The sequence below is a fragment of the Loa loa genome (assembly GCF_000183805.2).
Source record: "Loa loa unplaced genomic scaffold supercont3.84, whole genome shotgun sequence".
Taxonomy (NCBI): Eukaryota; Metazoa; Nematoda; class Chromadorea; order Rhabditida; family Onchocercidae; genus Loa; species Loa loa.
In genome coordinates this window covers 160,690-178,216 of record NW_018108264.1, presented here as the reverse complement: position 1 = coordinate 178,216, position 17,527 = coordinate 160,690, and the positions used below count along the sequence as shown (strand labels likewise).

At 28.7% G+C, this 17,527-nt stretch overlaps 5 protein-coding genes across 5 annotated transcripts; 4 read left to right on the top strand and 1 right to left on the bottom strand.

Moving 5' to 3' along the window:
* Positions 1-359: 359 nt before the first annotated feature.
* On the bottom strand, positions 360-737 carry LOAG_01858 (hypothetical protein; the record flags this gene model as incomplete). The annotated part of the gene is made up of 1 exon (XM_003137396.1): positions 360-737. One exon carries the CDS (start codon positions 735-737, stop codon positions 360-362), a length of 378 nt encoding a protein of 125 aa, XP_003137444.1.
* Positions 738-1,759: 1,022 nt separating this feature from the next.
* Positions 1,760-2,190, top strand: LOAG_01857 (hypothetical protein; the record flags this gene model as incomplete). Its single annotated transcript, XM_003137395.1, has 2 exons — positions 1,760-1,890; positions 1,998-2,190. The coding sequence occupies 2 exons, from the start codon at positions 1,760-1,762 to the stop codon at positions 2,188-2,190; spliced, it is 324 nt and encodes a 107-aa protein (XP_003137443.1).
* A 4,753-nt stretch (positions 2,191-6,943) lies between these two features.
* Positions 6,944-7,204, top strand: LOAG_01856 (hypothetical protein; the record flags this gene model as incomplete). The annotated part of the gene is made up of 1 exon (XM_003137394.2): positions 6,944-7,204. The coding sequence occupies one exon, from the start codon at positions 6,944-6,946 to the stop codon at positions 7,202-7,204; it is 261 nt and encodes an 86-aa protein (XP_003137442.2).
* A 3,381-nt stretch (positions 7,205-10,585) lies between these two features.
* On the top strand, positions 10,586-11,984 carry LOAG_01855 (hypothetical protein; the record flags this gene model as incomplete). The annotated part of the gene is made up of 5 exons (XM_003137393.1): positions 10,586-10,694; positions 10,833-10,909; positions 11,066-11,230; positions 11,569-11,655; positions 11,856-11,984. The coding sequence occupies 5 exons, from the start codon at positions 10,586-10,588 to the stop codon at positions 11,982-11,984; spliced, it is 567 nt and encodes a 188-aa protein (XP_003137441.1).
* Positions 11,985-16,099: 4,115 nt separating this feature from the next.
* Positions 16,100-17,057, top strand: LOAG_01854 (hypothetical protein; the record flags this gene model as incomplete). Its single annotated transcript, XM_003137392.1, has 2 exons — positions 16,100-16,177; positions 16,533-17,057. The coding sequence occupies 2 exons, from the start codon at positions 16,100-16,102 to the stop codon at positions 17,055-17,057; spliced, it is 603 nt and encodes a 200-aa protein (XP_003137440.1).
* Between the last annotated feature and the right edge of the window lie 470 nt (positions 17,058-17,527).

Here is a 17,527-nt window from a genome sequence, read left to right as displayed (position 1 = left end):
TAACTTATTAATTATTATATTAGCAAAAGGAACTGTTTTACAATTTATGGATTTGACTATTAAGTTGAGAGAAAAAGACAAAAGAAAACAAAACCAAATTTTTACGAAAATTATAAGATTTCAATGAATTTTAGTTAGAAATAGCATATCCTTTTAAAAAAAAAGAAAAAGCAGAAAAAACTGAAAGAGAGAGAGGAAGATGATAAGGGAGAGGGTGAAAGAGAGAGGGAAAAAGAAGAAAAAAATACAGCGAATTGGAAAATTTATATTATAATCAGGAAACGATAATAAATTCAAAATATATTACATAGTATTTTTCTCACATATATTTCTATTTTAAAGAAGAAAAAATCTTCCCATTATTTTAAGTTTAAAATATGAAACGTTATCATAATGGTAGTAGTTGTTGTTATTGTAGTAATAGTAGTAGTAGTAGTGGTTGTTGTTGTTATTGTAGTAGTAGTAGTTGTTGTTGTTGTTATTATTGTAGTAGTAGTAGTTGTTGTTGTTGTTATTGTAGCAGTAGTAGTAGTTGTTGTTGTTGTTATTGTAGTAGTAGTAGTTGTTGTTGTTGTTATTGTAGTAGTAGTAGTAGTACTAGTAGCAGTAGTTGTTGTTATTATTGTTGTTGTAGTGGTAGTAGTAGCAGTAATAGTTGTTATTGTAGTAATTGTAATAGTAGTAGTAACAGTTGTAGTAGTTGTAGTAATGGTACCACTTAACAGCACCGATGACATTAAATTTAATAATAATTACTTGAAATATTCAAAAGGAAAATTTTCATTCCTTTAAGATTAATTAATTCTTGCTATCCATTCAGGAACAAAGTAATAACAGTTTGTAATGACCACAGTGACCATTGCAGAAAAATATGGTTCATATTGCTTGGATGATTCCAAAGAAGAATGGATAGATTGTAGGAAGATGGAGGAGGAAGAGGAGAGAGAGGAAGGTACGGGATGGGAAGGAGGAGCGGGGAGCGGGGAGAGGTGAAGAGATAAAATAAGACGAGGTGTGGGAGGGGAAGACCCAATTCGATAAGCTCCCGGGTGGTATGAAATGAGGGTTACTGCAATGAAAGGCATGGATATAAGGATGCGGTCCTATTTACCGAAATACTCCCAGCGCAAAACTACAGTACAGAAGAGCCCATCATCAGCAATTTGCCTAAAAATTTCTCTTTCTTCTCATTCATTTCATTTCAAATTTCACTCTCATCCCGAATAACTCTCATTCATCTCATCCATTCCTTCTCCTTCCCCTTCATCTTCCTGATTCATACTATTGCTACCTATCCGAAACTTCGAACCAATTCCAATCATCCTTATATATCTATCCCTCAAATAGACATTTACATCGAATGGGTAATTCATTTTAATAACCGTTCTTTAAAGTAACTAAAGAAGTAAGGTGAAAAAGCAGAAAGGGAAGAGAAGAGAGAGTTGAAAGAACTGGAAAGATTGGAGGATTGATATATCATAAATTAATGTGAGAGTAATTTCGACTTGATTATAATATGAAAATTTGAATTTTCCTTCATTGCTGCTATTGCCATTTGTATATTCAACAATGAATTACTTAAATTTAAGAATGAAAAAAAAACAGTCAGACAATGCGTTATTTAATGAGCGCTGGGAGCAATTAAAAATGAAAAAGTCATAGCATTTCAGTGATAATTTTAGCAATTGTTTTTAAAAAGTGAAAATATTCCTCTCATATATGAAGAGATGTTGAGGAGAGGCGGGAAAGGCGGGGGAGAATGGAGGGAACGAGAAAGAGATTATTTATTGTTTGTGTACTAATGAAATATGTTGATCAGTTGGTTATTGTTACTGTTAATGATAATAATCATTGTGATAGTGGTAATGATAATGATGATGATGATGATTGGTGATGGTGATGGTGATGACAGTGATGAGAATGGCTTGATGCCGATTGGGAAAAGGAGCATTTTTGAAGTAGTTTTAATTGTTATATATTGTTGTTGTGTCGTTCAGTGAAGGAGCATTGGAGCAGGACATCATCGACCCAAATTCGACCGATCATCGTCGGAGTCAAAGCAGTGGTTGTAGTCGCTCATACCCGGTTTCCTGTCGCATGTCATATCGTAGATTAGATTATTTTTCGTTGTCTTTTTGCAATCATTTCAGTTACTTGGCTAACTTATCATATCTTATGATATCTAAGTGATATTTTTCTTTTATCATTACATAATATCATTTACAATAATCAAAAAAAGATAGTATGATTAGATTTCATGAAACAATAAGGAAAAGCATCTTTCATTTCTATCTTATTCTCAGTATACCTGGCATGTTCCCCACTCCGCATCCCGTCTTCCTGTGTATTTAGCATTTTAACTGAAGCATATATTACGCTTCATATTAACGTTATCTAATTTCAACACCAATTGTCACACTGATAATGATAATGATTGGACAAAAGATTGCTAGAAAAAAAAAGTATAAGTAAAAGTTTGAAACTTTTTCAAGAAAAGAAGAAAAGAAAAGAGAAAATTCACTAATCTTTTTGTTAAAAAGAAAAAAAAACGATCTATTAAGTGATCATCGATGGGTGCATTTATCGTCAACATCTAATTGCTTACAAATCAACTGGTCATCCGGTGCTTTCCAATCAAAAGTAAAAATGAAAGAGAAAGAGTAAGAAGACATACAGCGCATACATTTTAATCGAAATTAAATGTTAAATTTAAATCGGAATTGAAATAAATTACAAATCGATTCATGTAGAACTGTAACATAATGAATGGAAATGATTGACAGTGATTCCAAGAAAAGCTGAAAACATACAAAAAAGAAACAAAAGATAGTTAAAAATTTAAATTAGCGGATATAATTAATGCAAACTATTAAGATAACAGAAGCAGTCGACAATAAATTAACAATAATTATCTAAGACGAGAAAAAAATTTCCAGCTTAATTCTTTTTTCTTATTTGAATATAACATTTTTAATAATTATTTCAATCTATTACAAGTTGAGTTGAAATTTTCGGAGCTAAATTTTTTTAAATATATGTTTTCATTTTATATTAATTTTTTCTTACCAATATTACATGACAACTTATGATAAATTAACCAATCATCGTAAAAAAAGAACAATCTGCAAAAACTTCTACTATAAACACTAAAAGTAGTATTAAGTTATACTGTTAAATAATAATAACAATAATAAAAATAACAGTAATAATAACAAACAGCAATAGTAAACAACAAAACAAACAACAACAGCAAACAACAACAACGAACAACAACAGCAAGAACAATAACAGTAATAATGACAATAACAAGAATAGTGGTAGTTGGTTGCAGCGACAATAAGTTGACAATGGTTAGTTATCCTGTTTGAATATTGATGACATAGTTGAGCATATGCTGATCAGAAGAGTGAAACCATGCGACTGGAACCGCTACTTCTACTACCTTTGTTGGTCACTTGTAGCAGCTCACCTTAAATATACCAGTTTTGCATATATCTAAAACCTAGCGGCATTCAAGGAACTACCTATCTATCAGCGACGTACGTGTATCCCTCCTTCATCTCTTATTTGTTTGTCTCATTGAATTTAGTTGTATTTATGAGAGTGTGTATTTGTATGTATGTGTCTGTTTTTGTACGTGTGTATGTATGTGTGTATGTGTGTGTGTGTATGTGTGTGTGTCTGTGTATGTTGTATGTTTCATCTGATTATCGCTGCTGCAGCAACCTAAATATGAACGGTGACGAAAAATTACATGGATATCATCAGCACCATCTCCGGTTATGCGATCAATCCAATTTTGCTATACCAAAAAGCAATTCTCAATTTAAATTTAAAAACATCAACTTGTCACCAGCAAACACTTATAGTTCTATAAAATCAACTTGGAAATTGCAATATTTAGCTATTTCAAACCAAACTAAATAAAATAATCATCTGGATTGGATAGAGCAGCCGGGCTATGAAGCTAGACCATAGATAAAATAGCCAGCTGAAATTAGACTAGAGAACTTCTGGAGCTATCTGAAGCCAAGATTGTCCCCACTACAACTTCTTACTTTTGTATTTAGTATCTCCATAGTTGATTCACAAACACTGCGACGAAATTTCGACCAATTTATCCCACAAATGAAAGTTAACACAAAACGACTACATACTTAGAGATTAAATAGTTATTTTCCGGAAAAAGTTTGCTTTTAATGTTCAGGCGCTTTTTTTCTCCCCCTCCCCTTCCTTTTTCCTGAATCATTATCATTCATTCTAATCAGGATACATTTGAGACAGATATGATATCAAAACAAAAAACATTTATATATGTTATCTTTCATGCGGCTAATATAATAGTTTCTTCCTTAAAACTTTATCACATCAATCTTTTGTATTTTATGTTTGAAATGCAATGAATGTATTTTGCTGATTACAAAAAACCTGATATCATATCAATTGTTTAAATATTATAAACATTTGCTCGAAGTGTTTGCTTACTTTTTGATAGCTAATCAAAAAAAGAAAAAAAAGAAGAAAAAAGAATTTGTTTGTTTTGTTTTGCTTTATCTTTTGAACAAATAAAGCTTGTTTATTTTTCTCATTGATACATATATTCCTTCATTCGCCTTTTATTTTAATTATCATTTTATGCTTATCATTCTGTATCCAATTATTAAAAAGAAATTTAAATAATTTGATGAAAAATAGGCAATGCAAATGTTCAACTTAATTTCTAGCAAAATCCATTAAATGAAAATTCAATTTTTGATTTTTAAATTCGTTCCACACATTTAAAAATAATTGTTGTATTGAAATGAAAAAAGAAACGAAAAACTTCATCTATTTCATTTATTTTTGCATATGAAATTATTATGATGCAGACATTGTCATCCAAACTATTGTCCACTTCAATGAAAGGCAATAATCTTAATTAAAAAGTGCATGATTAGTGTGCTATTACGGATACTGACAATAAGTAGATGGTGGGGTGGGAGTGAAAGCAGTAGAGGAATGAGTGGACATTAGGATATAAGGATAAAGGGAATGGATGGATAAGAATGACAGCAGTAGGGGGACATTAGGAAGGATACTGGGAAAAACGACCGGTAGCTGGATGCTGAATTGAATTGAGAAAGCTATCGGAGAGATTCTCCTTTCTTCGTCCACTCCTTTCAACCACCCACAAATGAACGACGATGCTTTGAACCAGTTTGAAGCGTCCGATAGCCAACTTTTATATCATATTACTTGTCTTCTTCAATGTTGCTAGTGCTATGAGAATGAGATGAATGAATGAATCTTTTCACTATCGGAAACATTTCATCGAACAATGAAAGTTTGAAAAGGAAGAATAGAGAAGAACAGATGGAGAAGACGGACGGGGGGTACAGGGAGATGGAATAACCGAGGGAAGGGATAGTTGGGATGGTAGATAGGAGGAGATAGCATAGATGGTATGAATTATGTTACAAATGATCTATCAATAAACGCAGGAATATATTAATGCTGAACAAAGTAAATGAACTATATAAATTATTGGAAAATAAAATTGGATTTGATATTTTAGATGAAATAATCGAGAAAAATCAATAAATGATAACTTCTATTTATTGATAATATTACTCCCATCAATTGTACATTAAATAAAATTCAAAAAGTATGAATGTTAAGGATGATGCTAACCGTTTAAACAATTTATTTGGAACGATAAGTACAAGAATGACCAGAATTAAAGGGAAATAGAATTTTAACAAATTTACGACTATTATGACGACAACATGTTCATGCTCTAAACGGGTTTCCTCTGATATTTTATCGAATTATCCCACGACATATGTGACCTTTACCGATGAATATCTTTTCGTACATTTGTAAATTTTTCTATAGAAGTACAATTTTAGGTCAAATTTGAAGCACTGAGTGGTATGAAACTCATTGTGATCTAATAGCTTCCTATTCCATTGCATGACTTAATTCAAATCAACTTGATCAATATAACTCAATATTAGATCATCCATTTTTATATATTTCCATATTTAATATCTAAATATAAATCTCAGGTCAAATTCAAAGTGCTGCAAACATGAACAATATCATGACATGACCTGAACTGATCCATACTAATATATTTGGCGGATAATTTTAGCAGTGCTGATTGTTAAATGATTAATAAAAAGAGGTGAAGTGTTCGATGAAAAAGGTAATTTAAATTAAATAATTTGGTTTAAGCAAAAATAAAATTAATTAATTTTATCATAACTGCACGTAATTTTAAAACTAATGTAAAAGAGAGAAGGAAAGAGAGAAAGAAAGAAGGAGAGAAAAAGAGAGAGAGAGAGAGGGAGAGACTGGAGCTATCTTCAATCAGAGATTTAATTCAAATATAATCCATGCAGACAACAAAGCTTAATATCGAAATTAAAAGTTGTTTTCTATTATTCAGAAAAAAAAACCCCTAAGCATATATAAAGCTGTGATGAAACTCGATTAAGCTTCAATATTTTGTATTACTAGTCTAGTGAAAAAAAAAGTTGGAAAACTCAAAAGGCGGAAATTTTGAAATTAAAAAATGTCAATTCGAAATAAAATTCAAATTAATTCAATTAAGAACTAAAATTTCAAATTGCATCATAGTGTTAACATTATTAGTGGAAGTAAAATAAAATATTGTAAATATAAAAGAATAAACAAATGCAAAGAAATGAAAAATATGAAGTTGAAAAGAGAAAAAAGGATGAAATGAGTTTGTTGAAGTGGTTATTTGATTAGTTGACGCAGACGTATAATAATATTTATGGGAAGAAAATGTCATAGTAATAGTTCAACGGTCATTACTTGACCGCATGACTCCATCAGAATGCAAATTTCGGAGATAGAAGCGTGTCACATAAGTGGACGACGATAGAACTCAGAAGTATAACATACAAGCAATAGAAATCATAGTGAAAATACCGGAATGGTAGTGGCAATAGTAGTGGTTGTAGTAGTGGTGATAGTAGCAGTAGTAATAGTAGCAGTGGTTTATAATATCTTTATTATTATTGTTATCGTTGTTGTTGTTGTTGGTGGTAGTGGTGATGATGATGGTGATGATGGTGGTGGTCGTGTTGTTGTTGTTGTTGTTGTTGTTGTTGTTGTTGTTGTTGTTGTTATTGCTCTTATTGTAGCTGATATTGTCGTTATTACTGGAAAAGAGCAAGACATGCTGATATGTTGAAGAAACTGTCACATTAAATGAAAGAAATTTAGGTCTTCGCAGCTCGTTGTACAGGTCATCATCCTGCTTCCATATATCCGTAACGAATGAAAAACGCAAAATTGGAAAAATATCCGCAGAAATATGAAACAGCATGTATGAATGTAAACGGGAAAAATAAAATTAAAATCAAAAAAATTAAAACAAAAAACAAAATGAACAATGATGTTATAAAAGAGTTCGGTTCAACCATTTTTTTAAAAATGGTTTCTTTTTTCTAATTTTTGTTCCTTCTTTCTCTTCCTCCCCTTCCCTCTCTCTCTCTTTCTCTCTCTCTCCTTTACAGCTTCCCTTTGTGTCAATTTCTTATTCAATAAGCGGTAATTTTCTTATCTTTTTTTTAATCGTCGCAGAAGCAATCCAAAAACTATGGGATGATTATATGATTTAACGGGATGAAATTAGATATAAATCTAGGCCAAAGGATAATTCAAATTAAATGATTGTTGAAGAGTTGGCAGAAGTTTGATTTTAATTACTTTATTGAAATGAGGAACTGAAAAACATTAACAGTCATCGGCACCAGTGGATTCCGAGTAATTAATTAATTAGTATTATACCCTAATAATAATTTCAACCAAAAGCTAAATGCGGAAACGAAGATGAAGAATTGGATTGCAAATATTCATTTGCTTGCAAAATTCGATCAAGCCATGTTCATTTTAAAATCATGATCATTAATTTTTGTAAATCATCACTGTCTGCTTAGTTGTCCAATACTTGACTGCTAATACGAAGGAAGGATATCAGCTTGTGATAATGATGATAATTTTGACGACGGTAATGGATGAATCATTGATATAATGAATGAGTGAAACCTTTAAATATTTCATTCACAATATCAAGCATGAAATTTGTGAAGCAATTTTAGGAAAATCAGGAAAAAGAGCAGGATCCGGGCAAAGTTGTCACCTTTATCCAGTTGATACATGAAATAATAGTTTCCACTTGTCCTTTCTGTTCTATTTCTTTTGTACTTAAACGAATTCATTCATTCATATTTTCCTCTCTCCTCCTCCTTCTCCACTTTCTAACCTTTTCACTGAAAACAAGAATTTTCAAACCACTTCTTTATTAATGATTATATCTTTATTATTATTTTATTATTATTATTATTGTTATTATTGTTATTATTATTATTATTTTATTATTATTATTATTGTTATTATTATTATTATTATTATTATTATTATTATTATTATTATTATTGTTATTATTACTGCTATTATTAATGTTAATTTGAAAAATGAATTTATTGTTGCGAATAATAGATTAAAAAAATAAACAAGCAATAAATAAAAAGAGAAAAAAAAATTTGCTAAGAAACGAAGAGAAAAAAGAAAGAAAGGAATTGATAGTGAATGAGTTAATCATTGTAGTTTTTAATTTATATTGAAATTAGTAAGAAATAAAAAAGACAATATATAAGTTATTGTATAATTCCATTTCCAAAAATGTCACATAAATATCAAATAAAAAGAGAAAGAAAAAGAAGTGGAAAAGGGATAAAAGATTAGGCGAATGAAGGAAGGGATGAGAAATTATCATTCTGGAAAAATATTTATCCAAACAAATCTTTCCAAGGTTATATTTTTTTGGTAATGAAAGTCAGGAATAAGCAATCCACAATTCCATTTTTGTGAACAAAAGATCCCTAATACTTCAAGAGTTTTACAATCCGCGGGATTGCTCCCGGTGGAAGGAGGAGGAATTGAACAATGGATATTTTGCGTTGTATCATTCTGAGAGAACATGGAAAAATTTTTGGCCTGTAAATGTTTTTGTGGAATAAGAAAAAGTATGGTAAAATATTTGCCCGATTTTTGTTCCTTTTTAGACAGATTATTTTTAAAATGAAATGGAATAATTTTTTGAATTTTACAAATTTTTTCAAAATTCAAAAATGTTTCTTCTTGTTTTTTCTTTAATTGACACAGACATTATCCAGTCACCAAAATTGTATCAATTCTTTTAAAATTCTTTCCCTATTTCCCTTTGTTTTTTTTAGTTTAGGATTTGATTGAATTTAAAGCAAACAAAAAAGTACCGAAATCCTTTGCAAGCAAATTTCGTTTATGGTAATAAAAATTTAATTTGTAGTCTCTGAAATTTTATTTCAGTAAAAAGTGTGAGATTGATGGGTGGGAAAAGATTGAGAGTCGAAAAATGGGACATTTTCGAGGAAAGTTCTAAGATCATTGAAGATTTTTGTTGACGGTTTTAGTTAGATGTTTATAAGAATAATAAAATATTGCCGTTGAATGAGCAAAAAAGAAAAAATAATGAAATAAAGCAACTTAAAAAAAATAGCATAAATAAATAAATTAGTGTGTGCGAAAATGTCTTTCTGGTAGCTAATTAAAAAAATATGCATTAAAATTCTGAAATGATTCATTCAAAATCCTGGATTGATGTAAAAATTCTAAGAATTTGAATGTAACTTCAAATATATTATTATATCTGAGTGCGCAACATGTATTTAAAACAAAGAAAGAAATAGAGAGAAAATTATTTAAAATAAAGAAAGAAATAGAGAGAAAATTATTTAAAGTAAAGAAAGAAATGGAGAGAAAATTATTTAAAGTAAAAGGAGAAATAGAGAGAAAATCATTTAAAGATCTTTTTTGTCCTTAATTCGCTTCTTTTTTTTCAAAGTTTCAGTAAAATAAGTGAACTTAAATAAGCAGTGATTAAATTCGTAGTGAAAAATAGTCATTTTATGCCATTCATACACTTACTTTATTTTCAGTCCACACCATTTTCAAAATATATTAATTAGTTGCACTTTTTGGTGCATACCATATTAGGAAATATTAATTAATTAGTTAATTAACTAATTCTTAGCATGCATTATAGTTACTGTTTTGCACTGACATAAAGTTCGTTTTCTCTTTTCCCTTTTTCAAAAAAATTTTTGTTCAATAATGGAATTTTGGAAATTAATTTCAAATTATGCATTAGTTAGAGAAAAAAAGTTATTGTCAACTTTTCATATTTAAACGATTGGTCGAATAGAGCAGGATCTGAAATAAAGGAGACTTCATTTTGTTTCATTAAATCATTCTGGAAGAGAGTTCCTTTGATTTTTGCTGTGAGTGAATCATTGGATATAGAATATAAATAAGTATGGATGTAGGGAAGTAAAATTATTAAAAACTTTTTTGATTGACTGAAATTATGAAAATGAATTTGTCAATTTCTCTTTAATTATTAATTTGAAAACTTGATATTCAACTCCAATATTCAATTGAATTATCTTTTTTTTTTGCAAAATGCTTAAATTTTCTTCTAATCAAATGTGAAAAACAAATTACAGAATAAGCAAAAAATAAACAAATAATAATGGTTGAAAACCAATCAACGAATTGTAAATTTGATCAAAATGTTTGGCAAGAATTACGACGAACAATGGAATGCTTATCAGATCAGCCATTTCATATCATATTTATCAGTATGATTTGCGCAATTAATTGTCATTAATTGTTCATCAATCATTTCAAATTTGGGACAGTGTTATCTTCAATGAAGCAACATTTTTCTATTTGAAATTCTGTTGCAAATTTTGATGAGCTTAGATTGTGAATTTCAGAAGGAAATGTAAATGATGATTATTCGTATCCACAAAGTGAAGTTACACAATCTGAAAATACCACTCAACCTGATGTGGTATTTTCGCTTTTATTTGCTTATTCACTTCTAACTTCAAATTTTAACTTGAAAATGAAATTTCAATTTATTCAAAAAGTGACCATTAAAATTTAAAGAAATGAAGAAGTGCATTAATTGCAATTACGAAATTTTAATTTCCTCTAAAATGAACAGATGTCTTCGTCTAATCTGAAAACAGCCAGTGATGGTGGAAATATGAGTGAAATGGAAAAAATGATAGAACCATCGGTGAAATTCCCATTATGTAATCGAACGAAACAATTGCAAAGTAATAATATTGCACAACTTAATAATATCTTTAACACCGATACAAGAAAGGTTTTCTTCTTTATCATTACCGACTTTTTTATTGTTTATTTATTTTCAAATAATAAAGCCAATGTTTTGAAATGTAATTAACAGAGAAAGACTGTTCGCATACTTTTAATTATTTGTTTTTTTAAGGCAATCGGTAATATTTATATTGTTTAAATCAGAGATTTGAGGTATAAAAGTTACAACCAATTAATTAATATAAATTTTAAAAAAGCATAAATTTGGTGTAGAATTTTCTTATTTTCTGAGTGTTAATAAGTGAAAATTAAATTAATAATTAAAAAATGCACTGTAATTTTAATCCTTGTGTAGCAATTAATAATTAATATGAAAATTTGTAGACAATTGAATTGTCATCACATTGTAAGGAAATAATTCACAGAGAGCTTACTTTTTGGCACGATCGTATACAATTTGAAATGAAACAGGTTGACTTAATATACGATATTTCAAAGGAACGATTTGATTTCTACTCTTTTTCAACTTTTAAATTTATTTCAATTATGATGTAATCTAAATGTATAATTACCCAGCTAATTAACAATTATTTCAATTTGTAGATTTTCATTCTTAGAAATTTTTTTGAAGTGTTATCAATCCACGTTTAAAACAATCACTTTTATTCTAGACAGATGCAATAATGGCAAATTTATGTGCAAGAATGGACCGAATAAAAAAACTTAACAAAGAGCTTCGTGATCTTTTAATGTATTTTAAAGATGACACTGATAGTTCGATGACATCATCAACATGCTAGAAATTATGAGACATCACTGATAATGATGATACCTTTTGAATGCAAACGTGGAGAAGCAGTAAGACATATCGATGATGAGAACCCTGAATCCAAATGTGATATAATCAGTATGGCATGTTGATGATGATATCAGCTGAATCTAATCCTATTATTAATAAAACATACCCGTCTTCTGTATAAAAATATCGTCATTTTTCATTTTCATTAAATAAATTTTGACTGTAGCACGTATTTATGCAAATTATGTCGAATACTATAAATACAATCAAATAAGATGGTTGATTTAAATTTTATTTTGTACTCGTTACTCATTATCCGCTCGGTGGATTGTAAATGTTGAGGTGAGCGAGTAAGGAAGAAAAATAAAATAAAATGGTTAGAGTAAATTTAAAATTAAATGAGGTAAATTTGTTAACAAATCAATTCATCAGCTATTGTTTCTTCAAACACAATTTATTAATAAGTTTACAAACAAAACCAATACATGAACTGTTCTGTCATCGTGACACAACTCGTATTTAGAAGGTTTCAAACAAAGAAAGCAAAGAATTCAAGCAAAGAAAAAGAAACAACAGATATGTCTTTAAAAAACGTTAAATCGAAATCAATAAAATCAGTAATGAGATCGGTACACGAATATTTGTATATTCTTTTTCTTTTTAAATCATTTTTATAACATAAATTATTTTCAAATATCACAAAAAGCAATTACTATTGCAAAAACTTTTGTGCTAAAAATCCAAAGTCCATTAATTTTGATTAATTTTAATAATATTAGAGTTCTTTAGCAGTGTTAAATTTTTTTTCTTTATTAACAATTGTAGTTAAAAATTTCAAAATACATTTGAAACTAATATTTATTAGTATTTCTTTCTTTATTTTCATTGTTCATCCTGATTTCTTCAATAAATTAGCTTAGCAATAAAATTATCATTTTAAAAAACTATTTCAAAAAACAATAACATAGCATATTTTGCCGGAAGAATTTTATAAAATTTCAAGAATGGATGGCGATTATTGAAAAGTCATTCCATTTTATCATAATTTTTTCCTGATAACAAATCACTTTCAGAAATCAATTGTTTTATAATCTTTTTTATCAATCCTTTGTTTTTTTCATGCTTCACAATCAACAATTTCCACCTGCCAAGATAGTTATGATTCTCGAAGGTGGGAAGTTTTTCTCGTACCTTTACATTTTGTCGCTAAGCAAAACTTTGGTGACATTTTTAAATGAAGTGCTAGTTACTAAAATTTTATTAAAATGAATAAAAACTTCACATTTGAATGATTTGATTTTAAGTGTTTTTGTTAATAGCATAAAAATTTCCATCCTCCCTACCCTCCCTTCGACAATACCGTACTTTACTATAGTTACAATTAGTACATTTGGTATTTAATTATAATGGCACGGTTTACTTAACTTATGCATACTTCAATTAATGAAATTCTTTTAAGCAACAAAAGCAGATGGAAATTTATGAGACCAACTACTACAGGTTTCATGCTACTGTCATTTTGACTTCAATTTCAATTTGGCGGTCATTGTGCTAACTTTGATAATACCCTATTAGAAACTTCTTCTGTAACAAATAGATCTAACAATTCAATAAAATTAGGCTACGTTGTCCAGTAATCTAATGAAGTTGACAGTAAATTGTCGCAAAATTTGACTTATGCCCAAAATTTCAATTTAATCAAGTGTTATTTACTAACATCCCAAGAGATTATCTATTATTGCTATCATTGGTTCAATTATTCCCACTTGTAGATAATTTCACTTATTTATCCAGAAAACCATTCCAAAAGTACATCTAAATTGAATGAATCCTTCGTTTATAATAATGGATGAATAATTCAGGTTTCCCAAAAAGAAATCTTAAAAAATTGCCACGATATGATGTCAGCAAAAACTACATTTCCAAAGTATATTTATATTTATTTCCAATTTTACTTCATTAAATTTATTTTAGACAAATTAACTTTCTGCAGCAATCACATCAAATGACTTTCATTTGTTGATCGTATTCCTACTAACTGAAAAATACACAAATTTTAATAAATTAATTGTTGCTTAAAATTGGAAAATTAAACAAAAAATCAAATTCGATTTTTTAACTTTTCATAAACTTTTCTTAAAATTTTAAATTTAATTATTAATTTTTTCAGTTGGGTGAAAGAAAGCTTTTTGAAGGTATATTTAAAAACTATATAGCAAGAATTTTACCAGTATAGAATTAAATTTGATAATAAACATTAGAAATTAATGAATCTGAGGGAAAAATTGTAATGATAAGTGTACTTATAGGATGTCATAATATGAAAAATATGAAATCAAAATCGAAGGTATTGTTTCAATAGTTTTACATGAATAAACCAATACCAAGTTTATAATACCACCTAAAATTACCTAAAACAATAATAAAGTAAAGAGATATCCAATAAGATTTCAAATGGGTAAAATGGTAATTCATTAAGAGGACGAATGATAATTAATTGCAGGAATCAATCAAATCCAAATCATTGCATTCAAAATCAAAAAATGAAATGTACAGTATCAGCTATTATGACGATGTCAGATAAATTTCTAATCATTCAAGCTTATAAACAAATCTTATCTTTCATCATGTTCCATACATCTATTTTTTGAATTATTTGAAATTTCAAAGTAGAATAGTTTTGTTAAGCATAATCTATAATCAATATTAAATCAAAGATCATACCCATTAGCTCAAGCGTTAGCCAAGAATTTAAGCGTAGTCCTAAGCAATCACTAGGCATCAGCACGGTTAGTTGTTTTGTATTGTAAGTGTTACTTCAAATGGATATGATCGATAATAATTGAAGTTATGACATGCAATTATTATTAGACAATTATGTCTAATAACTGTGAATTCTGCGCATAGATTATTTGGTTAAACTTGCATGCAAAATTATTTATGTACACAATCATTTACATGTACAGTTGTTTGTATGCATGATTGCTTACATGCACAGTTGCTTACACGCACAATTGCTTGCATGCATGGCTACTACTGGATTCAAATATTTTAGCACCTTTTATTATTAAACAACGATGATAATTTAAAATCGGGTAGTTGAATATTTATAAAGATTTTTTTTATTTTTAGGATGATACAGATGTTGAGAATATGACAAATGCATTTGCAATAATCTTACCAGAATATCTAATCAGGTGTACCGATGTAGGTTTTTTTTTTTTTTTCCTATACTAACTGCATCTTCAATTATTTCTCGAGATTAATTTACCGAATCACTCCCGAGATTGATTTCACTTTTTACGTATATGTATATGCATTCATCTAGTGACATTATTTAGAAGTTAAGCTGCAAAGGCTGAAATTTTACAATTAGAAGCATTTACTCTCTTGTAAATAAAATTAAAATTGATTTTTTTTCAAAAAGTGTTTGTGCTATTATTTGGTATTTTTGAAAGATACCAAAATAATACTCCGAGATTTCGTTAATTGTACCCTATTTATAATGAGTTCATGTAACAGTGTGATACGATGTTTGAAAAAATTGAAGACAAAGTGCGGCCAGCAAAATTCCCCTTTTCATTTCGTAATCATGACGATGTGAGTTGGTCTTTTTTTTTTTTTTTCGTTGAATTTATAAAGCTTTCAAGAAGTTGAAGAGATTCGAGTAACAAAGGTATGAAAGTTTTGCAAATTCTAAGGAGTAAAATAAAAAGAGGCGTGACGTAACTTGCCAAGAATCGGTAAATATGAATGATAATGAAAGTTCAGAAGTGATAGAATCAATTCAATGCCATTTCAAATCCAATAGATTAAATGGTTGACATTTTTCGGATGATGGATACATTGAGAAAATGCATTTGTTATTGCTAACAATAATGCAAAATATAAAAACAAAATAATTTAAAGAATGAAGAAAATGCAAAAAAGAATTGGAAGTATTAATTTATACGCAATATATTTAATATATTTATGCTTCAATTATTTGCTAAAATTATTATTTAATAGTTTTAATACTTAAAAAATTATTTTAAATGATTGTTAGTAACAAAGTATTTCTATTATTTATTCTTTCTTATAAAGGAAGTAACGATATTTGGACGAATCAATACGTTAATGCATCCCGCGCATACCAAAATTAAAACACGGAAGCTGAGAACGAAAGAGCAACCAATAAGGTCAGGAGCTATCGAGGTATTACATATTAATTCAAATCTAATTAATTAGTCAAATATAACTTTTCGGGCATAATTTCTTAGCCAAATCTTTAGAACTTCATTTATTAGACAAGAAAAAGTACGATTTCCAAATTTTCCAGCATCTAATTTTTCAAACTTAATTCTCGAAATTCAAACTACAACAAAAATATTAATGCTGTTTCAAAATTTTAATTTGCTCATAGCATTGAACAATCATAATTAGTAAGCTATGATTCCTTGCCATAATATCTCAAATGATAATTTGTTTGATGATAGCGGTTAACATTTTCAATTGAAACAGTACTTCTTTCGTAAATTATTGATCGTATGAAATGCCCAAAGGTATTTAGGTTGTTGGAAGGAAAAACATTATCATGAAAGATACGCATGGTGAAACGATACGTGTTGTAGCAACAATCCGGAAAGGAGGAGATGATAATCTGCTTGCAAATGTAACAGCCAATAAATATCCGGCTGTTAAGCATGATAAATTGATAAGCAAATTAACCAAGAAACCAATGGGAAGTGTTATGGAAACATGGGAAGATCACTTTGGAAATAAAGTTACATTAACAGATGATTTGAAGAAGTTAAAAGTTACAACAGAAGAAGCATTACGTAAAAATGAAGATAAGGAAGTGATGGAGAAACGTGTAAAACACGCGGCTAGAATGGTTGCTATTTCAAGACAAGAAGCAAAGTACAAGAAGGAATTGAAGAATAAAATGATGAAATTCGAAACTAAACAGATGGATCATAGCAAACTTTTCAATTTACTTAAAGCTTCCAAAAAGGATGAATTGGATGTACAGTACACACAATGTTATATTTTGTGTTTATTAATTAACACATTTACTTATTCACATCTTCATTAAATAATTGGATATAATTAATTGATTATCAAGTAAAATACAGAATTAATACTGCTAGAATATTATTTAATTAAATTTTTCAAACGACTTTGTGTATTTCGTTGGAGTGAGTTTGCTTTGCCAAACAGCATGATTGGTTTGAAATGAAATTTATCAATTTCTATTTTCATTTCAGATTCAGATGATTTATCACCAGAAAGGAATTTATATGGTAATTAATTTCTTTCCAAATTTAAGGATCAATTTTTAAATTAAATTTCTCATATAATATTTCCTCTGCATTTTTATTACTGGTACCTAATACAATAACAGTCTATCAAAATGTATTACTGTAAATTATGTAAAAACGTTTACTTTGATGAAATTTATTTACTCTGACGATTAAGTGATAACATTTAGAAATTACGAATAGTTTGCACTTTTATCGTGATTTGATAACAACTAAAAACGTTATCAATTATCATTGAAGGAAA